At 39.9% G+C, this 25,603-nt stretch overlaps 1 protein-coding gene across 2 annotated transcripts in view; it reads left to right on the forward strand.

Annotated features, from left to right (window-relative positions):
* Positions 1-25,603, forward strand: part of LOC124721975 (metal-response element-binding transcription factor 2) — a 112,295-nt gene that overhangs the window by 35,361 nt on the left and 51,331 nt on the right. The window contains exon 2 of one of the 2 annotated variants that reach the window (XM_047247143.1): positions 11,335-11,444. The exons of the other annotated variant lie outside the window; for it this stretch is intronic. Coding sequence (XP_047103099.1) covers positions 11,418-11,444 — 27 coding nt within the window. The 5' untranslated portion in view covers positions 11,335-11,417. The remainder of the gene's footprint in view (positions 1-11,334; positions 11,445-25,603) is intronic. 2 annotated transcript variants of the gene reach the window in all.

Consider the following 25,603-nt stretch of genomic DNA (forward strand, 5'->3'; position numbering starts at 1 on the left):
GGTGAATTGTGTGGCATTGTGGTAATAAATTATATGCACAAACCTTCCTCATGAATCAGTCATCTATTAGTGAAAACTGTATAAAAATATCTACAGTAGTTCCCGAGGATAGCCTTCACACACAGACGGAAAAGCATGATGGGTTGGAAGGGGGAGGGGGGGAGACTTCAATTTACGAGACCTGGCCCAGCTTTGCACTAGTAGCATTAAATATCTATGACCAAACATCTTGTGCGACATAGCGTATTTTGTTTATGGGCCACTGCGTAGAGTGAACAATAAATTTCAGAGAATATTTTAAGTAACTGGATATTACTACTTTCATATAATGTATGTGATGTAAACAACACACAGCACGAAAGTTGTCTGGAGGCATGCATGTTGTGTGTTCCATATTGAATTAGTGTTTTGAGTGATATCTTATGGCAATGATAGTAGCATATCATGATGTAATACTTTTACAACCAATGTTGTTGTATGCGAATTGTGGGTGTATATCTGCGTGAATGATTCAATATGTATTGTAGGCTGGTTGTGGTGGTGCAAATAAGAGCAAAAATAAGAAAAAACATGCATGACGTACATGTGTAGCTCATGTTACGGCACTCCTCTTGCGAAGCGTAGTACGCACTGTGATGCGTAGATGAGACTCATTGCTGCAGTTATTTGTTGTGGACTCTTTATGCTAGGCTTCTTCATCGTGCTGTACAAAGAATTGTGTCCACATCTAGGTTTGATTCAAAGAACTCAGAAAGCTGAAAGTTTCGTCATCTACTGGTTTGCTGAAAGAATGTTCTGTATGTAAACAAAGCAAAGTTCCTGGAGTTGTTTTTCATAAAAGATTTTACTTGTAGGATAAAAAAAAAACCACCACTTATTTTGATTTGGACGTTTTTTTACTGTGCAGTTGTTCTCAGATTATGGAAATGGAAATTATTGGTTAAATATATTTGATTATTTCAAATTCTAAGTCTCATGTCACAGCCTGATGGTGAAGTAGTTATGGTGTCGTTAGTGAACCTATTTATTATGATACTTCAAAGTTGAGTAACTCATTGCCCTTTGTTCGAAGAATCTGCAGTGAATTAAGAGTGCAGATTGTAATTACTGATCTGAAGGAATCCGAAATTGGTGATCTGAAATTGTCATCGTGTTTCGAAACTTGAGAAGTGAATGCTAGATGAAAAGGAAGAGTGGGGAAAAAAATAGGATCCACCTGGGATTTGATGCCACAATCTTTTGGTTTCCAGGCACACACTTGACCACTAGACCACAACACTTACGCGAATTAGTTTATACATCAAAACCTTCCTTGTGAATAAGTTTATCTATTAGTCAAAACCAGATCAAAATCCCTACAGCAGTTTCTTAGATATGCCTTCATATACAGATGGATGTGAACAAGTAACTTCAATATTATTTTTCAGAATAATTTGTACTTAATAAGTGATCACTATTGTTCCAAAGTGCTTTGCAGTTTGAATGCTGTGTAGATCTGCAAGTAAACAAATCATCCGCCTATTTCTGGTGGCACAATGTGGAATCCAGTTGGTAAAGAATGTAATGTCTGTTACAGAGTTTTCTTGCTTGTTTGATCTCAGGAGTAACTGGGTTTAAATTCCTTGCCAGACACCCTAATGTACGTCATCTGCACTTTCTCAGAATCATTTCAAAGGTGAAGTCCCATATGATTATTTTCAAAAGCTCACGGCCAATTTCCTTCTTTACCCTTGTCCAGAGTTTGTACACCTTCTCTAGTAGTCTTCTCAGCTATGTAACATTTAACCCCAGCTTTCTTTCCAGTATTGATGTTCCTGTATATTTGTACTCTATTGAGAGTATACATCCATAGCTCAATCTAAATTTGTGAAATTAAATTTTTCTTCAGCTTTGGTTGCCTAAGTACTCAAATCAGTTGTTACTGAAAGGTTGAGAATGTATTCACACTATCTGATGTTTTTCTTTTTTTTAATCCAAGGATGCTTGATTTAAGGTGTTTTCCAGGGGATTATCGAAAGAAATTTCTACAAAATAAATTTAATGCTCTTCACGTGGTGTTGTAAGGTGCCATGCCTTTCTCTTTCCTTTGACTTCTGTCTATATTTTGTTTGTGTGTGATTTCGTGACACACATAATGTGTCACACTACTCTTCATATATTACCAAAGGCATCATGAATAATTTCATTATTTAAGTTGTTTTTATCACACTGGACTTGCATTCAAGAGGACGATGGTTCAAATCCCTGTCTGGTCATCCAGATTTAGGTTTTCTGTAATTTGTGTCTAAACCCTGACATTCCTTTCTTCCTTCCGTCCTTGAAGTTGCTCGTTAAAAAAAACCTGAGCCATTCCCACTGGAGTAGTATTGCGTGCTGATAATTTGAGTCACAGCACACACCGCTGCTCTTGTGTGATGTGTAGACTACATGTAATCAGTTAAAGTGTATTCTCTCTCTTTCTAGCAATGGACAACTTCATCTATACTTTGTGTTTATACATGCTGCCACATGTTATGTTGACTTACTATTTTCACTTTTTATTCCACCACTATGAATACATGTCGAAAAGTTTTGTGCCCACCAATGAATGACTGTTTCATAGTCTTAGATGCATTTATGTATCAACATTAGTCCCTATTTAGATCAGTTTTTCCCTTGTTTTTCAAGTCAGCAGATACCACCCTCTGAAGTATTATTCTCAAAGGTCTGCAAAATAACCATCTGTGGCTGTCATATCTTCGTTGGACCCAGCACATTTTCCAGCCACTAATTTTTTTATGTATAAGAATAGGTGTATCAGAGGATTCCAAATATGATTAATTGGCTAGTGTAAATGTTCCACCAGTACATCCTTAAAATCCCTGTTTTCTCATAGTCAAAGCATGTTTGTGGACAAGTGTGTCTTATCCGTAGCTTTGATGTGATCAGTTCTCCCTGGCTTCAGAATGAAAACTGCCTTAATTGTCCTCCAAGCATTATGAATGACTTCTGCTGCTACGCTGACTTTTAAACAGTCTTCATAGGAATTTAATTAGTCCCTCTCCTGCTTGTTGCAGTACAGCCAGAAAGATTTCACCAGATCCTGAGGGTTTAAACAGTTGAAATGTTCCCAAGGCTCACTGGGTTTTTTGAATTCAGCACTTTCTCTGGCAAATTAACAGTTCTCCCCCTTTTTCCTGTAAACCAGATCATCTCGGTTACTGAATCTTGGTCTGTGTTGTCTTCCAGAGTGCATTGAGGGAAGTCAAACCGAAGGAGCATATCCAGCATCTTGTGCACTGTGCTTATATACACAGGCTATCCTCTTTCCTTAGAGTGACTCCTAGATTGTTTGCTATTCTAGTGAGGATTTTATGAAGTCTCATGCATGTAACTGTCCTTCCACCTCCTCGCAGTATGCTTTCTGTGATGATATTTTCGCTTGCTTATTCAAAAGGTTGTATTTGGGAGGACCGTATTTTGTCCATTGTCCTTTCCTTCTTGCAGTGTTAAGCAGTAGTCTTACTGTTTTCCTTTGCAATTCCAGGATATTGTTCCACCGATGTACGTAGGACAGTTTTCTGAGTGTAAGGTCATGATGGCAGATGTCACTTTGATGTGTTTAGACCTTTCCTATATGAACCTCAGTCTGTTTCCCTACAATTCCTGTGGACCGTAGTCTGTTCAGCACCTATTTCAACCTTTTAACTTGATATACATGTGGTCAGATAAAGATGGCTCCAATGTCAGATGCCATTGTTTGACATTACTGTCCATTAAGACAGAGCCAAAAGTTATGCCATTCATTACTTATGTTCATCAAGATAGGTTACCTACCTCTACTCAGGATCTCCAGGTTAGTCTTGAGTAAATATATCTACTGTTTATGTCAGTGCTTTCACACACCAGGTTGTGGGCATTGACATCACAATCAGGCAATCATACATCGGTGAACAGTTGTCTGCCACTCCTCTCACTTCCCGGAGAGGAGTAGTACTTTCCTCATAAGAAGGGTAATTTGTGGTTAGTGCAAGTTCCCTCACATTATGTGCTTTCCACTACTTCATCCTGATGGCTAATAAGTATGTGCTTTCTGCTACTTCATCCTGATGGTTAATAAGTCTCTGGAACAAAAGTCTGTCTTCAGCATAAATGAAATTACATTCTTAACTTAAATTCACGTTCTGGAGTTCTTTAGATTTCTGGCAGAAATCAGTCTACCCTTAGTTCCTCAGAGGCCTGAAATGCCTCCTTTATATAAATAGGGTTCCTGGATCAGAGAGACACCTCTTCCTGTCTTCCCAGATGATGACACAGGGTGGCAATTTCCACCTTACTGGGTTGCATGTTTAACTGCAGCACTTGCAGCTACCGACTTAATGCCATGGTTGCTTCAGATTTCTTTGATTACCCTGACAGAAATCTGCAAGAATGCTAAGTACAGTTTTAGGCCCTGTTCTCACATAACCCTCAGTTATTCTTCACAGACTTCCCCCGTAAGGATTTGACCTCCGATACAACCCATTGGTTGATTACCCTCCAGTCCTCCGTTGAAACCTCCTGGTTCTGCACCCATACCTGCTCAGAGTCTTGCAGGAGCATCATAGTATATTGCTTAATATAGTTAAGATCAAAGCTAAATGTAATTCCTTTTAATCACATAGATTGCGCCATATGAAAGGCTCACTGTATGGCTCAACTTTCATAAATGTTGTGGGACAATGAGAGTGTGACTGGCCTCTGCAGTCAATCAGTTTATGTGGAGGCTAGTACTTCCATCTTTCTGACCTGACCTGTATCATAACCTATGGTACTGGAAAATCCTGGGTTAAATACAAATAATGGGATAAGCAAAGACGAGTCGCAGAATGCTGAATGTGTCCTGCAGTAGATAGGAACATTAACAATAATTGTTCTATGCTTAAAAACTTGCTTTATCCTTCAGGCCACATAGTTATATAGATTGTAACAATATTGTTACATTTCATCCTGTATTTTTCATTGTTAGGTATATAGATAGATTAATTGTTTTACTGTTTAGAGTTGAGTGATGCTCAGAATCCTTAGAGTATAAAACTGTAACCTACACATTGATGACACATCGTAAATTTCAAATTGGGAAATTAAGTTTTCTGCTCCCATTTAACATCAAACTGACCAAACCAAAGACAGGTCTACCATTGTCACACATTTGACTCTTACAGACATTATACAGGGTGTCCAAAAAGTCTTTCTCTGATTACATAAATTGATAACTCAGGCTAGAAGTAAGATACAAATATGAAACTGGTGTCTAATTGTTTACGAACTATCAAAGTTTTTTTCACACATCAGTAAACTTCCACATGAGCACCCTTGGTAGCACGTAGCACATCTAGGCGATATTCAGTTTCTGCCCACACATTAGCCAACATCACTGGAGGGATCGATTCAACGACTGTGGTTATCCGTTGCCGCAGGGTTTCAAGATCTGGTACACGTGTTTGGTAGACCTCGTCCTTGACATAGCCCCATAAAAATAAGTGTAATGGGGTTATGTCAGGAGAGCGTGGAGGCCAAGCCGTTGGCCCATCACAACCAATCCATCGCCCAGGAAAGGTCATATTGAGATAGGCACGGACGTCCAAACCCCAATGAGGCGGTGCACCATCTTGCTGAAACAAGACATCGTGGTGATACTGAAGCAGCTGAGGAACAGCATACAGTTGCAACATGTCCAGATACACTGCAGATGTGATGGTAGTGTCAGCGAAGAAGAATGGCCAGATAATTCAATCGTGCAGTAGCGCGCACCAAACATTCACCTTTGGACTGCCTCTGGTGCACTCCATGACCTCGCCAGGGGTTGTGAACCCCAAATGCGTACATTATGGCGATTCACTACTCCACTGACAAAAAAGGTCACTTCATCGGAAAAGGCAATTCGTCTGAGATAACCATCATCGTCCTCAATACGTGATAGCATTTCGAGCGCAAAGTCATATCGACGTGTACTGTCATTGAGCAACAAGGCCTGAACAATTTGCACTTTGTATGCACGAAACAAAAAACGTTTGTGTAAAATGTCATGGAGAGAGCTTTTTGGCATCTGTAATTCACGTGAGGCCCTGCGCGCAGATTTCTTCGGACTTTGCTGAAAAGACTGCCTTACAGCTTCCACCCTGTCTGCTGAGGTTCTTGGTCGACCAGACCTTGGAAGGTCAGCAACCGATCCTGTGTTCTTGAACCTCTCATACCAGGCTTTAATGCTCTTGACATCAGGTGGATTCCTTCCAAATGTTGTCTGGAAGTGTGTCTGCTCTGTGGTTGGTGATCGTCTCTCATGGTACTACAGGACACACTGTGCCTTCTCCTGATTGGTTAACATGGCTTCTTGGGTACTGTACCTCTTCCACTATTTACGTACTGCGAACCTAAAACATAAAAAATACTTTGATAGTTGTAAACAATTCGACACAAGTTTCATATTTATATCTTACTTCTAGCCTGAGTTATCAATTTATGTAATCAGGGGAAGACTTTTTAGACACCCTGTATTTCTCTCTCTGACATGTGGAGATGTAAGTTTACTACATATTAGTCCATATCTAATGTCTTGTCACAACACACATTGACCACCAAAGAATTTAAGAAGTTAGAAGGGTATGAGTTTATGACAATCAGAGAATATTTGTTAGGTAGAGTTTTTCTGTCTTGGAAACTATGCCTCGTGTGAAATACAGCAGAAGAAATCTTTCTTTCCCTTTTTTGTTGTTGAATGGGAGTGACTTCAGATTATCCATAAAAAACAATGGTGGTGTTGTAGATGGCAGGGAGGAGATTAAAGAGTATTAAAAGTCAAACCTGGAGCACTTTATCTGTTGCATTGAAGACGTATATTATGTGGCTGCCAAAATTAGAAGCTGTAAATGATGCCAGGTTAAACTAGGTGATCTGTTTATAAAACCTCTTGAGCTATTATGACAGTTGTTTTTATTGACAGAAAACTTTTATAAACAGGTTTTATAGAGACTACTAACAGTTATATTTCATTGTTATCATGCTTAAATTATTTCTGCAACATGTTTTGATATATGTATTCAGTGGTAGGCTAAAATGACTGTACGACAACACTGAACACATATCTGGGGATGTTATGCATATATTATTTATTTGAGGGGGGGGGGGGGGGGAGACAGATAATTATGACTAGCAGTGGTCTCTAGAAAAACCACTTTATAAAATTGAGAGGAACAGCCAATATGCCTGTAAATTGGCAGAGAACTACTTAGTGTTATTTCTGTACCTCTTACTGATCATGTATTGGAGCACAATATTTACGGCACAATGAGTGTGTTAAATTTTGAGTGGGAGCTTTATGTAACTTTGTATAGTTGATGTGGTCATTATTTTTATGCAGCACTGTACAACACTGCTTAAAATAACATCACCTCTAGCAAATTTGTGTATAATGTGTAAAATATGAGATCCTGAAGGTGACATGATGAAGTAGTTTTGACACAGAATGTTTCCAGCCACACACAAAAATAACATAACTTTCCAAATGTGCATTATTTTACTCCTTTGGTTTGACAGTAATAACTCAATATTGATTTCATTGTATTGTAGCTCTGCTTGTGGGAAACATTTCTTATGCCATTGCTGCTACACAGTTCAGTTAGATCAGGGCCGGCCAGAAATTCTGCTCACGTGCGGCGCTCTTGCACATGTGCAACTTCCGGGTCACAGTGTGCACGCCGCAGCCATCAGCGTTCATGTAGTGCATGTTTCTACGCACAGATGTCGCTTTATCCACTTGCTGGGATACTCTGTACCGGCGCATTCTAGTGCTCCTTCCACAGCTTGCAAGCCAACCATGGGAAGGTGTTTTGCATTCTAAACATTTAAAATACTGTCACAGTCTACTCATTGAGATGTCTACTTTTATGTTAACAGTTTAACCCAGTAAGACAAGTAATACAGTTAACAACAGTGGATTTTTATTAAGGCAGCTTGACTGACGGCACCCAAGTACACATAATATTTTTGATCTAGTATTTAAGAAAGAGAGCACTTAGCGACTTCCAATGAACCTTATTCATGATTTCAAATAACATTAAACTAATGCAAGGTTTCCTATAACTAATTCTCGGCGCCCTCAGTTACACCCAGATAATTTTTGTCTCACTGACCTCTGAACAGAATGATAACCACAGACCTCTCGATGATCACCTGTTATTTCAATACCATTATTGCTATATCTTTCACCAGTTCTGTCTGAAATCTGCACAATAACCGACAATTAGATGAATGTTATGTTTTATCGACTTCAACTGAGCGTAGCCCTTCACACATTAAAATAACTTTAAATGTAAGTATACATTGGAACAATCGGTTTAATGACCAATTTTCCTGATAAATGATGTAACATGGAGCAGAATGAGGCAATAATGCACAGTTAGTAAACAATAATTTTTAATTATGAAAGGAATAAATCCAAATTATTATTCGACCTCACAGCAAACACTGTGAGTTTTCACCAAAGGCTGCAAAAAAGAATTGCAGTTCCCCGTCATTTTTAAACGACTGAGAACATAGGTCTCCCGTCCTTTGCTTTTTCACAGTACCTGCAATTTCTCAGTACCTCTCTGTTAAGGTTACGGTCACCAGGGGTAAACGAGACTGTGTATGTTGCGCTCTTGCTTGTACCACATAAACAGGGAAGTGGAGCCCCCGCCATACATTTAGGACACATGTCTAATAACAGATGTCGCTGCCGCACATGTGCAGCACTTCCGCACGTCTGCACATTGTGCAGCGTTTGGCAGGCCCTGAGTTAGATGATGTGATTCAAAATCAGTTTTCATACAGACATTGACTGGAGGAAGAGATATTGAGTTATTAATTGCAGTGCACACATTCTGAGATGCTATTCAGTTCAAGATCTAGTTGCATTCATAAATAATGAGTATGTAGCAATTGCTAAAATATGTAAATATGTCCACAAGTAATAAGTAAACAGAAGCATAAAGTTTCAAAATGTCACTTATACACACATCAAAAAAAGTTTTGCATCATCTTGGTTTCGAGAGTTCCGGAACATGTACAGAAAATTGAGATAGAGATGAACATAAACATCATTTCCGCCATTTTTATTGCTCATGGAAACCACACATTGCATATTGTACCACCATACAGCAAGATCTTCAGAGGTGGTGGTCCAGATTGCTGTACACACCAGTACCTCTAATACCCAGTAGCATGTCCTCTCACATTGATGCATACCTGTATTCATCATGGCATACTATCCACAAGTTCATGAAGGCACTGTTGGTCCAGATTGTCCCACCCCTCAATGGCAATTCGGTGTAGATCCCTCAGAGTGGTTGGTGGGTCACATCGTTCATAAACAGCCCTTTTCAATCTATCGCAGGCATGTTCGATAGTGTTCATGCCTGGAGAACATGCTGGCCACTCTAGTTGAGCGATGTTATTATCCTGAAGAAAGTCATTCACAAGATGTGCACGATAAGGGTGCGAATTGTAGTCCATGAAGACGAATGCCTCACCAATATGCTGCCGATATGGTTGCACTATTGGTCGGAGGATGGCATTCACGTATCATACAGCCATTACGGTGCCTTCCATGACCACCAGCGGTGTACATCAGCCCCACATAATGCCACCCCAAAACAGTAGGGAACACCCACCTTGCTACACTAGCTGGACAGTGTGTCTGAGGCATTCAGCCTGACTGGGTTGCCTCCAAACACGTCTCCGACGATTGTCTGGTTGAAGGCATATGCGACATTCGTGGGTAAAGAGAACATGATGCCAATCCTGAGCAGTCCATTTGGTATGTTGTTGGGCCCATCTGTACCATGCTGCATAGTGTTGTGGTTGCAAAGATGGATCTCACTGCGGACATCGGGAGTGAAGCTGCGCATCATGCAGCCTATTGCGCACAGTTTGTAGTAACACCACGTCCGGTGGCTGCACGAAAAGCATTATTCAACATGGTGGCATTACTGTCAGGGATCCTCCGAGCCATAATCCGTAGGTAGCGGTCATCCAATGCAGTGGTAGCTCTTGGGCAGCCTGAGTGAGGCATGTCATTGACAGTTCCTGTCTCTCTGTACTTCTTCCATGTCCTAACAATATCGCTTCGGTTCACTCTGAGATGCCTCAACATTTCCCTTGTCGAGCGCCCTTCCTGGCACAAAGTAACAACAGGGCGCCATCGAACTGCGCTATTGACCGTCTAGGCACGGTTGAACTACAGACAGAACGAGCCGTGTACTTCCTTCCTGGTGGAATGACTGGAACTGACGGCTGTTAGACCACCTGCGTCTTATAGGCGCTACATATGCCTGGTTGTTTATGTCTTTGGCTGGGTTTAGTGACATCTCTGAACAGTCAAAGGGACTGTGTCTGTGGTACAATATCCACAGTCAACGTCTATCTTCCAGAATTCTGGGAACTGGGATGATGCAAAACTTTTTTTGATGTGTGTGTGAATTGCAGTGCTATAGTGCCATTGTACTATGAAACAACTGCTGTAAAATCTCTTAAACGCAAAAATTGTTTTGTAATAGAAGTAGTCCTTGAGGAATGAGATTTTGTTGAATGGTACAGATACAGCCTGAATGTATTGTTGGGTAAAATGTCTAGGTTGACAGGATCTCCTGCTGCATCTTGATGCATTTTTTGTGTGTTTTTATGGCATTATTAACAATTGCTATAATCTGCTTGTTGTGTGACTTCACGAGGGCATCCCCATGACATAATAGTGGTGTAGTTGGTATTAGTCACACTGAATTACTACCCTAACTTGGCTTTAAATAACTCCCCTAGACAGATGTTATGCTCATTAATAATAGACAAGGTCAAGTCCATTATTATTGTTAGTGGGTTCGAAACTATAATTGTTCCATTTCAATGCTGTAGCTCATTGTGCATCTTCCATTATGTGTAAATGCAGAGGCTACAAACACAAGAACCTTAAATTTTCAGTCATATAGTTTTTCTTTCGCATTCTAGATATATCTTTAGAGGAGGTGGAAGTAGTTGGTCTTTTTTTTATTTTTTTAAATCTTGAGTTAGTTTTCAGAATGCCTTTGTTTTTCATTTATGGATCAGATTTATGGAATTGTTTTTATATACTGGTTTGAGTGCCTATAATGTCTGGTACTGAAACATGTAGAAACATTTCACACTTAAAAAGTTATTTGTGGTCATCAGCTATTACTCAAATTACTTCGTAGGGGAATATTTTTAATACTAATTTTTAAACTGTGGAGAATTTGTTTTGTTTCATACATTCATTGTGATTGTTTTGATACATTAACTGTAAATGTTGTTTTCCATTCTCTTTAGGTTTTAGGTTGTGGCACAAAATTGTAGCAGCTTGTTAAGAGACCATTACTGTGTGTGTCCTGTATATACCGCAAAAATTCATAATGTCTGTCCAGGGAGCCAAGAAAAAGGTATTACATTTTTATCTACTGCAATTTTTTTTTTAATGGATGTGTATTTGGCATTGCTATTAATTCATGTGATGTTATGCTTTTGTTGCGTAAAATGTGAAGCCATTGACAACCATTGTCCCTTTTACAAGGAAAAAAAAATTATACAGTAGCCTTCAGATGTTCAGACAGCCTTCATGCTTTCAGGCATGAATAAGAAGTAATGTATCTGCAATAAAGTGAGTTAAGTTCGTTAAAAAGTGAGTTATGCTCATAGAAACGGTAAATCTTTGTCACAAGCCAAGGATGTGCACTGAGATTCTCCACTGTTCATGCATATAGTTTTACTAATAGATGATTATATTTTATCATATAACGTGCACATGGGTACTTAGTTGAGTGATATCATTTTTATAGAAGGTGTACAACTTTGCTTCCGCCGTTTTTCCCCCAACATTTGAGGCTTTAATGAAACAAATTGGTTACACATGTATCATTCAAAGTATTTTCCATTACTGGCCACTACTTTCTTTCATCTTTCAGGCACTGTACGAATCCTGCGTCGAAAAAAATGTTCATCTTTTGAAGCAATCCACGAATCAATCCAATTTGTGATTACTTTATTGAGATCGAAAGTGTTGGTAAGCCAGGCCATGTGCCATTGATCTAAACAGGTGATAGTCAGAGGGAGCAATGTCTGGAGAATACGGCAGGTGGGATAGGACTTCCCATTTTAACGTTTCCAAGTACGTTTGACCTCTCTTCCAACGTGGGGTTGAGTGTCTTCATGCCTCAAAATCACTTTATCGTGCTTCTTGCTGTATTGCAGCCATTTGTCTTTTAATGCTCTCCTCAAACGCGTTAATTGCTTTCGATAACACCTGTGATTGTTTCACTTGTTTTTAATTCCTCGTAGTACACGATGCCGAGCTGGTCCCACCAAATGCAGAGCATGTCCTCGGAGCTGTGAATGTTCGGTTTAGGCGTCGACATGGAAGTGTGGCCGGGATATCTGCATGATTTTTTGTGTTTAGGGTTATCTTAATGAACCCATTTTTTGTCCCCAGTCACAGTGCGATGCAGAAATCCCTTCCGTTTTTGCCTCTGAAGCAACTGTTCACAAACATACAAATGCCGTTCAACGTTTCTCGGTTTCAGCTCACACGGGACCCAAGTTCCTTCTTTCTGAATCGTACTCATAGCCGTGAGACGCTTTGAAATGGCTTGTTATTTCACTCTCACTAATTGTGCCAATTCTTCTTGAGTTTGACGCGAGTCTTCACTCGGCAATGTCTCCAATTCTGCTTCTTCGAAAACATTCTCTCTTCCACCACTGTGCCGGTCTACAATGTTAAAATCGCCATTCTTGAAGCATTGAAACCACTCGAGACACGTTCATTCACTAATAGCGTCCTTACCATATGTACTTGAGAGCATTCAATGAGACTCAGTCGCTGTTTTCTTCGTATTGATGATGAGAATTAGGCTCATAAACCGACATTTTCAATCATGAACAACTTTTTGATGCAGACACAAATTGACTAATGTTTGAATGAGGTTATGTTGACCGAGGTCCAAGCTAAACTGCCTGACGTCTGCGATCTGTTTCTTTCAACCGCTACTTACCGTTGTTGCCACCTGTCGGCAAACAGCGGAAGCAGAGTTGTACGCCTTGTATTTGTTACTGAAATATGTGAAGTTGAAATTGAACAGTGGAAGTAGTCTCATCGTGGCCAAACAGAACTTTCAAGAGCCTTCCTCAAAGTAGTATGCCAGATGGCATCAGAGAATAATTCAGATCTTCAGGCAGGTAGAGAATATAGTGTGTCTCAGTAGTCTCATAACCATCCAAACAGTTGCTAGAAAGGATAGCGCAGGGTTGCAGAATTAAATTTTTGTTCAAAGCTTTTAATCCTGAAGGGTGATCTTTATTAATTGCTGGCATCAGTTGAAGACTGCGAAATCAGATTTTGGCTATCACATATGAGAAAACGCTAATAATGCTATAAAGAATAGCCATATTTATATAATATTAAGACATATTAATATGTTAATAAATAGACTTGCAGCTCTACTAGTAACCTGTAAACTGTTTGCAAATGTAAGCAGTAAACAAAATCAAACAGCACTTATCAAACAGCACTCACTTGTTTGAAGACCTAACTGTAGTTTTAAGTTCAACATATTCCAAGTCTTAAAAAGGCACTGCACTTCCCCAGTGCTGCTTCCTCTTCATATTGGAATTTTGTCTTTGAGATTTTCTTCTATGCTGTATTGCCTCTTTTTAGAGACCCCTAGATACCAATGATAGTCAGCCTTCGTCCCACCTGCTGTGATAACACGATTCTGTTTCTGTCATGTGTTGATGAGCCCTTTCTCCATGTTGTTCGCTAACATCTCCAAGATTGTTTGGTGAAGAAGTCAATATGGCTATGAAGAGAATTGATTTTAAAGGTCGTGTTGCATCCTAAATTTTTCAAAGCTATCAACATATTTTCTACCATAGCTTTGAAATCTGGGTGTTTCCTACTCCCCAAGAAATTGTCGACCACATTCTTAAATCCTGTCGAAGCCAGTCATTCTTCTGTTAGTACATTTGCAAATACTTCATCTTTCATCAAACTTCTAATGTTTGGTTCCACAAATATTCCTTCTTTAAGTGTAGCCTCAGACAGAAAAGAAAATTTGGAACTTCCATACTTAAAACAATCACCATCTTCAGGCAGTACATAGACAAAGTGTTTCATGATTCCCAGCCAGTTTAATATGAAGAGGTGCCAGGATGATTTTCTCTCATTTCACCAGAGATTCTCTTATCACATTCCCCCCCCCCCCCCCCCCCCCCCCCGTTTAATGCCTTCAGCAAGATTTCCATATTTTAATAGGTTTCTTTTAAGTGCACAGAATATGCTACTGGCACCGAGTCATACATATTTCCAGTGCATAGAAGTACGGCTGTGAGACTTCCTTTGTTAGGCTCTGTAAATACCCTCCATTCATTCGTGATGTATGTAACACCATATCTTGATAACACACCTTCAGTGCTCTTACAGTAAAGGGAGCCTTCTGTTGTGAAATACTCACAAAATTGCAATTCTCTTGATCGAAACCGGTAGAATGTTGCGCCTGGGGTAAGCAAATGTTTTTCCTTTGAGACACCAAAACTTGTGCTGCTTCTTTTGAGAGACCCAGATCTCTTACCAACTCATTCAGTTCTTACTGTGTAAACTCTTCAGCTTGTTCAGCTTGTCCTTTTGTCAGTGTGGAGTTGTCATCAGGATCTGAAGTTTCACGGGGAGGGGGGGGGGGGATGATGATGATGATGATGATGATGATGATGATGATGATGAACAACAACAAGGAGGAGGTTCTAAAGTAGTGGCCTCTGGAATGTTAGGACCATGTGGTATGGATGTTATAACTGATGTTAGGTTTGGATAAATAATTCCTTTCATACTGTTCTTGTTATGCCTACCAACTTTCACCATACAAAAATAGCAACCATCTACATGGTTTTCCTTCCATACCATTGGAGTCCCAAATGGCAAAGATTTCTATTTGCCTTGTGTCCATTTCCTCAAACCTGCAACACACGTATGACAAACAGCATGTGGAGCAAAAGTTTTATCCTGGTCTCCTAACTTAATACTGAAATATGACAGGTATGCTTTTTTGACAAACGAGGTGAATTGTGTGGGAAATTTAAAAATAGAAAACTTTAGGAATTATGTAAAAACTGTGGGTGTTAGAAGAAAACAGATTACATTTCTGTAAAGAGCATTAAAAAGTCGCTGTAAGTGATCCACTTTCATGTAAAACGCCGAAACATTGCAGCCCTGTGTAGTCTAAGTTCTCAGTTGGTACCAAAGATCCTGGTTGATGAATTCTACATAGTCAAAATGTTAACTCATAGGATCTTTTCAAAATTAGTAGTAAAAGCCATTCTGGGTGACAATGTTGAAAATCAATGAGTACAGTTAAGACTTCTTGTTTTATTTATTTAGCATTGAATGAAGCTAGTTCCACCACTGATGACAAATTAGAAACAAGCAACAATGGAAACGTGAATTCAGCTACATAAAAGTAGCCAACAGCATATGAGACATTTGGGCAGTTAATGCTGGCTATGATGGCCACTATAAGTCGAAATCAGTATTCTGCCAATTTTTTAATTATCTAATTGGGTGGGAAAGGGAAAGTCAAGAAACACCTTAAATCATAGAAGCACTCTGTTTATTGGTGGGAAAATTCTGCTGATTCCCACCAATCAGTCATTTGGTGCTAGCCAGAAGAAGAAAACAAAAAGACCATTTCAGAAAAAAACTTGGATTTTTTTGCAAAACCAAACACATTCATATCATATACACTGAAATGTTCCTGTTCTCGTGATGTTATGAAGACACAAAAAGTCTTACATCCGTAGACAAAAATCTACACTTCTGGTAACGAGTGGCACATGACATAGGTAAGTTCTTGAGACCGTTACATTTGTTAACAATTTTGATGATTGTCAGCAGCCACTCTTTCACCCATCTGACAAAGTTCAAAAACAATCAGCACTTCTGATCCAATCTTAAAAGCCATGCAGCAATAAATTGTGCTGTTATTAAATTCAAGATTCAAACACTGGATTGGAAAACATAAGCTGCTAACAGCCAGTGCACCACCTCCCACTGGTTCTTTGCAACTTCTGCTTAAAATTTCTACAAAGAAGAAACAATAACAGTCAAAAGTTATGTAGGTTAATAGTCATAGTAAAATTCAAACACTTCCAGTTTCCAAGGGAACAAAATGCAATTCATTCATTTTCATTAAACCACAAAAAAGGATGTCTTTTCTGTCAACACTCCCTCTATATTCTACTTCAGTGCTCCCACCAACCAGTCATACACACATGAACTAACCTGCATTATTTGCCTGAAAAAATTGGAAAAACAACTGAACAGAAATTTTCAATACCTTGTAAGCTTTTCACGAGAAGATGATCAGTCAACTAATGCTGTGAATATAGTCTGACGGCATCCATTGCAAAATATATGCATTTCAATTCCACAGAGCGAAATACAGTGATGTGCAATAGAAGAGTGTTGTGTGAAGAGGTGTGGTACTGCACTTTGGCACACTTCAGTCCAAATAACATACCTTACATTTCCTCGAGCACATATGTTTTGTGTTTCAGACTCTTCAGAAAGATGTGCACTACAAATGAACATATTTTTGAAAATTCAATTTTTTTAAATCCTATCTCAAACCCTCGATGGTGGAGGGCGGGGGGAGCGCCACTATCTAGTATTGCCCAGGTGCGGAAATATCGTAGACCCGGAACTGATACACAGAACAGTCTGAATTATAGTGGGGAAGTGTGTAGTCTCCACGTGACCTGTGTTTGCATTTAGTGGTTTTGCTGTTTCCTCTTCATTTACTGCTGTCTTGTCAAATGAAAACAAAGCGGATTTCTGTGGCCAGGAGCTATCAAGTGAATTAAAATACATTCACATAATTACGGAAGGCTAAAATATGTTATCAGTTTCAGCTTTTATTTTATTTCCACCTTTCCAACAGTCAAGCATTAATCGCCTTGCAGAACAATGAAGTTATTTTTGTGGGTTTGCTAAAGAAATTTAGCGTTCATTAATCGTTCCTGCAGAGGCAGTCAATGTATTTGGAACAAAGTGTTTAATTCCACACTGTTGGCTAGTTTCAACTGCTCGCTGCATTTCAAGTGCACGTTTTCATCTTCTACACGCATGGCATTATGCCATAATAAATAACCAAATATGAGACAATACAATACTGGTACTCCAAGAAAATTTGCATCCCGTGAACCACACTGAAAAGCTTAATATCAGGTCGAGGCCTACTTCATTGGGAATCTGCACATACAAATGTGCACTTTAAGGATGCAATTCAAATGTGCACATTTTAGTATGGTTCACGAAATTCCAATGCTTTTGGAGTATCCTCTGATGTCTTGTTTCTTTTATGACATAATGTAAGATCTTTTAATGTTTTACACGTACAAACATATGGGCTTCCTGTGTCGTCATAGCTGTTCATGCATGGTGGCGCCTGTTATCTGGCATGCTCTGACAACTACTGGAACGAACCCGTTTCTAACATGTCACTGGAAAATATTGCAAATGGTAGTTTGAAAAGCATTACTTTAAAAGTAAATTTCCTTTTACGCAAGTTGGCCTATGCACGAGATTGTACGATGAATTCTTAGATCACAGAGCGTTTGGCTTTCATTTAAAAATCAACTCTTTGGTAACGAGCCATTTAGAGGAATTTTGAGCCCAGAAGATCAGACACCTATGACGTTATTGTGAGCAAATTGATGTAGTACTACAGGATGCCCCCTCTCTCCTGTGTGGTAACTTAATTTATTTTTATAAAACTTTGAGGACAAGTCACTGGACTCGGTTAAAAATTTTGCTGGCACATTTGTGGGATATATCCTAAAGTGTAACACGCGCAAAAGAGATCAACATTATACATGAAAGCTTAGCTTCTCTTGCAGTATGTGAACGCTTTGCTTTTCTAGTTGCAACACTACATATATTAACTTAAAACGTTAACTTTTCCTGTTCGTGTATTCGCGCTACTTAACAGTGATGTTGCTATTGGCTGAGTACTTCACATGTCCTATGGTCTGAATATCTGCTGTCATCGGCTATTGAGATCACGTGACGTGAGCTATCACTGGCTTACAAAAGCGCACCGCAATCTCAATTTCAATGGTTCAGAAACTAACATGTGGCGTTTGGAATTCAAATTTATACTTTTACAATACAAAAATATGCAGCGTACATGTTGCTGCCCATCAAAGATCTTCCCAAAACATTTTTCTTCCCCTGAGTTTCGTTTCCTAAAGTGCCGGGAAATTCTACGCCTGTGTATAAAAACATAACCATTCAAGGGATTGATAAGTTTTACAATTCCGAGGAAAAATCTACTGTCATTTAACGTGGAAAACGTGTGTTTTCACCCGGGAGAAATTGTATTTTTAACGAGGAAATCCAGGAAAAATCCGGGAATTTTTATTTCCTTGTCCATGTATACACCCTGTAGAGTGGATGATGAAATTTGGTGCTGGGAACATGTGTATGAGTACTCAAAGAATGAGGCTACGAATGTACATATGGGTTGTTGCATGAATGGACTGTACAGCCCGTACAGTATCTTTAGAACCTCTGGTTGCAAGAGTGTGACCCACAATCTTTCCCTTATTGAATCCACTCTTGTCGTCATTGTAGATATTTGCATCTGTGCAGGCTGTCATGAGGGCATGAGTTTCTTGTTGCTGGTCCTCTACCATTTTCTGGATGTCATTTCTGTTGTGGTATATTTTCATTGCAACAAATTATTTGACTTTACAGCTTACAACATTGTTTTTATGCTTCCAGCACAAGACCAGACTGTCACTGGCATCAGATCTTGGGAAATTTATCTGTTTTGCTTTTGTTTTCACCCACAATTTGATGTCTCCATCATGAATACATCAACCTTCCTGGCAACAGTGTTTGAAGGTCTCCATCACATGTATTGTAATGTGTGTTTGTACTTCTCCTTCACAGAGATTAACTCCCCACTTTCTCACTGCCATTTCCGTTCATACAACATACACCATGAAGGACATCTAGTGTGAAATCTGTTTTTCATTGCAGATATCATGTGACATGCAAATGTTTGGGTTGGCTTCGGCTGCTTTCTGAGGTTAAGCCAAAATGCAAGCATTTTTATTTTCTTGTTTCTTGAGTAAAACACTATCCTGCTCTCCTTCTGTGGTATTTCATCATTTTCATCGCTAGAGGATCCTTATAGCAATTATATCGAAGACATCTATCTACTCTAGTCCATTCTCTTGGTCACAAACGAACGATTCCACTTGACCTGGTGTTCCCTCATCCATATCTAATATTTCCTTTTCGATGACATTCGATGCATTCCATTGATCAATTATGTCCAATAGGAATGATGCACACTTTCTTTTAATTTTCAGTTATTTCCGTAGTTGTACTTACACAACAGTCGCTATGCAACAGTTCGACGAGAATGTCAATAACGTTCCACAGATTCGCGTTGCACAACAGAAGTACCTGTAGCATGCAGACTGGATAGCAACTGCAGACTCATTTGTATGTGTGCACAAACATAAGTCTCTAGTCACAGCACACACATCTGTTGTGCGCCAGTGCCACCTTACTACTACTACTACTACTACTACTAGTACTAATACCTCCACATGTGTGATGCAGTTCTTTATGCTACAGTTCCAGCTGTTTATGGTAATTCTGTGAAACTACAAATGCATTAGCTGCTTCATGAGTGGTATCTTTTCTGTTGCACCTGTCCAACAGAATACCACACGTGCCTATACAAATGTACTCTATGGGTTTGCTAATTTCAACTAATGAAGTTAATGCAGACTGCCAAAAGAACATTGCTAGAAACTCCGAAACGTTCGTATACATGTCAGGAGAATGTTCTCCCACATAAGTTTCACATGTAAATAGTTAAAAAAAAAATTGTCTTTGGTGGGGTTTGAACACGGAACCTGTAATATGACCACCTCACGCTCTACCAACTCACCCACACGGGATCTACAAAACAATCGCGCATATATAAGCTTTTTCCTGTGCTCTGTAGTTCTGGAGTTTCTTTTAATTATCGTTTATGCATGTTCTGCTGGATGACAGCACACGGTATGAACTCATTCGGTGTTTTGATTGATACTCTGTTGACATGCAAAGTTTGGTGCTGATGTATCTGACATCTGGAGGTTTGTGTATCAGTCAGGTCTTGTGTTCTTGATTCGGCCTTGCAGATATCATCATGTTGTCTTTTCTTTCTGGAAGTTTGTTTTCTTTTGAGGACTGGCTCGATTTCCAGCTTTCGTGATACATGTGGAGCTTCTTTGATCCAATGTTATATTGGTTTTTCTCTCATTTCTTGCAAGATCTTAATGAGTTCTTGCATTAGTGCCATAGAATGCAAAATGATAATGCCCTCTTTCTGTATTTTGACATTCACTCTATTAATATGTCAAAGAATGCTAGCTCAAATTGTTTAGGATAAATTTAAAATCCATTGCCACATGTATTAGATGACCAGCTTAATAGTTAGATTTGGCAGCAAGAGGAATTCTTCAGTTTCTTTCAGAGCTTTGACAGCTTCCAATAAGTTATTTAATACAGCTGTAACAGCTAGATGTTTATCTGATCATCTTGTTTGTTCACTTCCTTTTAAGTTGTTTTTTTGTACACTTTGGCATTATTTTCCATTGTGTTGTGGATCCAGTAAAGCCAGATAGGCTAAATGCCTCTGGACACTGAATACACGCCCAAAAGATTTAAAGAGTGTGTTAGATATAGTACAAACTCTGCGTTCATTCATTTTCATAATTCTGGATTGGATTCATTTATATATGCTGACTATATTAGATCCATTATCATAAGATTGTTCATGTCACTGTTGCACATCCAAACCATCAGCTTCTAGTTTTTCTAGAATTCAATGTGTGTTGTCTTCTTTAGTCTTTCCATCGACTACTATAAAATCAGTAAAACTTTTCTTTATTTCACATTCAGTTTCTGTTACATTTGTTTAATGAATCACCTGTCCTATTTGTGTTGTGTGAGATGCATACGCAGTGCAGTCAAACATGATGGTGAAATAGTTGGTCTCCTAAAACTCATTGATAATAGTATTTTGAACTTCGTTTGTGACTATTCCATGATTTCATTTTGTGCTGCCTTCGACAAATAAAATACCTGTCCTTTTCAATGTGGTCTAACTAGTAGCACTTTAGAGTAGGATTGTATTTGATGAGCAGAGTTATTGAATTAAGAAAATTTCCTTGATTAGTTTGAGGAAATTTTTCATATCACTCTTGTTTCTTTACAACCTCAAAAAGAAAGACAGCTTATGGCAAGATACATGACAGCATCTATTACTACATGTAGATTATGTCTACATTTTTCTTTCTCAGAGGGAACGAATTGCTCTATGTTGCAATCCATGTCACAATATAATTTGCTGCAGATGAGTTTTTCTGTTGATAAAACAGTCTTTGTTTTGTGATGCTTCATGCTCAGATAATCTTTCTGAAGCCTTTTTTCAATTAATGAGATTGTCTGTACGCAAGGCTGATATAGAAGTGCTGGCATATAGCTTGCAGGCTGTACAGTAAATTGTATTTTTTGTTTTTGAATAAACAAGCCAAAATCACTTAATATTTTCCTTATTTGTCATTGTTACTAACCACGTGTGTTGTGCCTCAAGCCTACCATTATGTTCTGTGAACCTAAACTCTTTTATTTGGATATTTATCATTTAGAACTACAGCTTGTTTGCTGGAAAATGACTGTTGTTGACCTATAATTTTTTTCTGGTCCAGCCATGTACCTAGGTCCATTAGATTTTGAATTTTGTCTTTTTTACTCGACTGCAATAAGTCACTAGATGCTAGTTCAGGGTTATCTTCATACTGAGATAATATCGACGATGAAGGCTGTTCACCATCATCTGAGGTTAATGACTCAATTCTTCAGTCAAATTTTCTTGAATGTCCAAATTACAAGATTTATTTGGAATATGTGAAATCATAGTATTGGAATTACTATTGGAGCTTAATGATGCACCTGCTTCGTGGAGCCATCTTCTCCTTTAGGAAGCCGATTCATTTACTACTTCAATTTTATCCTTTGCTCCTTTCCTGTTTTGAGCCCCAGAAAACTTTTTCTTGGCCCCTTATCATTCACCGTTTATTACCTTAAACTGTAAATAAATATATTTTTATGATTTAATAATAATAATAATAATAATACTGATTATTCGCACACCCAATCACCCACATAAACAAACTGCGATCATCACTTGATGTTCAACCATTCGCGTTTAATCTTCACTTCACAACTTGACTCTGTTTTGCTTGCCACATGTGGTATAAATAACATCAGACACAAAATCAATTAATCTGTCAACATTTGTCTTGAATATGTATTTACAATTGCACAGTGCACATAGAGAAATGTTGATCATTAACATGATCTAATTACAGTACATTAATGTAAAATTGATAAACTAACTATGTTGACAAACATTTAGCAGTATGCAATGTATAAAGACAACTTGTACTGTGTCTTCATTTTGACTTTTGTGAAAATGTTCTGCAAAATATTTCACAAAATCCATATCGGTAGGTAATGACAGAAAACTGTACCTTTTGGAAGGTATCAAGAATGTAATGGGCTACACTATGTTAAAATGTGATCACAATTGGCCTCTACATACTCGTTCAATGGAATGTAAATTATGTAGTCTGACCTTAGGAGATAACAGTTCAGGCTGAGTGCAAGGCTTCTGTCAGAGCTCTGATGCACAGAATGTGCTAAAGTGATGTACATAATTTTAATATCTGTGGATGCAGACAAGAGACTTGTGGACCAAGGAATTTCTGGTTGTGGATAGCTGTGTAGGTCACTCATTATACCTAAGTATACTGTTTCATCCACAGTGTGCAATATGTGTGGATCTATTTGCATTAGTGTTTGAATGCTGTCTTCCGAAGGCTGTACTTCAGTGGTGGAGATATATATATCTCCTGCTTCAACTTTCCATACGGTGATGGACACATACATGTTAGTGCAGGGGTAGTCAAACTTTCTTACTTACTGCCCACTTTTATATCTGTGTTAATAGTAAAATATTCTAACCACCCACCAGGTCTTCAATAATGGTGCTTTATGAAGTGGGAAAGTCACTTTACTCTACAAAATTTACAAAGCACAGTTACAGCAAGTTAAAACATATAATAAACGTACCAAATACTTTGTCAGAATTTTATGAAAAACTGAAAAAAGTGTTTTTAAAACCCCTACCACATACTGCCCACCATGAAAGCTGTAATGCCCACTAGTAGGCGGTAGGGACAGTACTGACTACCACTGTGTTGGTGTGTAGTGATGAATGTGCCGGCCTTCTTCGAAAAACAGATTACTTGCCCTGCGCATTATTCAGCAAATATTTCTGGATAATAGTTGTTTGGCTGTTCGTTTGTTGCTGTCCTCTAGCAACTGCTGTTGATACTTCGTGGACTTGCCTGCTAATCATGTGTGGGAAGGCTTATGTGGAACATATCTAGACGCCTTCGAATAATATACCAAGGCATATAGAAACTCTGATTGCAGCATACCAGGCTGACTTATGGTAGACTGTCTGTACAGTTGTGCAGTCCTAATTATTTTTACCTAAACTTTTGTATAAAATATATGTGTCATATGTTGTTCTGAGTATTGCAGTTTTGGTAAATGTTAGTGTAGACATGTGAATGCTGTGGTCCACTTTGTTATTCTAACGGAGGCTTGGTGAGCAAGGAGTTTGGTCTTGCTGTTTCAAATGAATATAATCCTTCGGGTAGGAGAGAGTAGTTGCTCTGTATTAGGGAATTAATATGGTTTTGTCTGCTTAGTCCATAGCTGTGCAGCCAGTGTGTCTTGCTGTCACGTGGAGACTCAGGTTCAATCCTCACTGCTGCCAAGGATTTTTGCTTGGCTGGAGGTCTCTAGTAGGGTCCATTCAGCCCTCCAAAGACTATTAAGGATTTATTTGTGGAAAAGCAATGTCTCCTTTTTCTGAAAGCTATCATTAACGGCCAGGAGAGTGGTATGCTGATAACCTGATGCTGCAGTACTGTTGCCTAATGGAGTGTTGGACAGAGAAATATGTGCAACATTTGATCAGCAGGCTTCCTACATTAAAGGCCTTGTGAAGTTTGGTTTCGATGTTAATGTGTGAATGAAAAATCAATAACCACTGAATATATCTTCATTTTACTGCTGTTCCCAATCAATGAAGTATATCCTGAAACAATTAACAGTGAAAATAAACTTTTCCCTGGCTGCTTAACCTATCTTCACAAATGAAATATGCTTATAGTAATGTTGATTTTCATTTTACTGAGAGTAACAATCACACTTGCATATGCAAGACTAAAACACAAAGCAGAAACTCTTAACCTTCCTCCTCCTCCTCTTTTTCTGCTGTTGCACTACAGCAATTGCTGAGACTTGGCTGCTTCTACTATTTTCCTACATGCTACTCTCCCTTCCTCCTTCACCCTCCCTCACTCACTCACTCACTCACTGACTCACTCCCCCCCTCCCTCCCACACACCCCCGGTCCCACACTCCCACACACCCCCGGTCCCACACTCCCACACACCCCCGGTCCCACACTCCCACACACCCCCGGTCCCACACTCCCACACACCCCCGGTCCCACACTCCCACACACCCCCGGTCCCACACTCCCACACACCCCCGGTCCCACACTCCCACACACCCCCGGTCCCACACTCCCACACACCCCCGGTCCCACACTCCCACACACCCCCGGTCCCACACTCCCACACACCCCCCGGTCCCACACTCCCTCACCCCCCCCAAGTTCCTCCCTCCCTCACCTCCCCGGTCCCTCCCTCCCTCACCCCCCGGTCCCTCCCTCCCTCACCCCCCGGTCCCTCCCTCCCTCACCCCCCGGTCCCCCCTCCCTCACCCCCCGGTCCCCCCTCCCTCACCCCCCGGTCCCCCCTCCCTCACCCCCCGGTCCCCCCTCCCTCACCCCCGGTCCCCCCTCCCTCACCCCCGGTCCCCCCTCCCTCACCCCCGGTCCCCCCTCCCTCACCCCCGGTCCCCCCTCCCTCACCCCCCGGTCCCCCCTCCCTCACCCCCCGGTCCCCCCTCCCTCACCCCCCGGTCCCCCCTCCCTCACCCCCCAGTCCCTCCCTCCCCCCCGCTCCCTCCCTCCCTCCCTCCCTCCCTCCCTCGCCCCCCGCTCCCTCCCTCCCCCCGCTCCCTCCCCCCCCCCTCGGCCCCCCCCGCTTGCTCGCTCCCTCCCTCGGCCCCCCCCATATTATTTCTGGTGTCTCTTTGTAACAATGTCATTCTTGCCCTGTTCTTTTCCTCTGTTGCTAACCTGCGATCCTCATCAAACCATTCCTGAATTGCGCTGTTTCTTATCATGCCTATTATTCCTTTGAAACATCCTTAATGGCTTTTTCGACCCTGCGCCACCTTTTACCCACTAACGGTGGTGGCTCTTCATTACTGAATTCCCTATTTAGTATTAGTTGGTATTTTTTTTATTTCATCAGGAATTTTAAGCTTGTCTGAATTCCA

Source organism: Schistocerca piceifrons, chromosome X, assembly GCF_021461385.2.
Source record: "Schistocerca piceifrons isolate TAMUIC-IGC-003096 chromosome X, iqSchPice1.1, whole genome shotgun sequence".
Taxonomy (NCBI): domain Eukaryota; kingdom Metazoa; phylum Arthropoda; class Insecta; order Orthoptera; family Acrididae; genus Schistocerca; species Schistocerca piceifrons.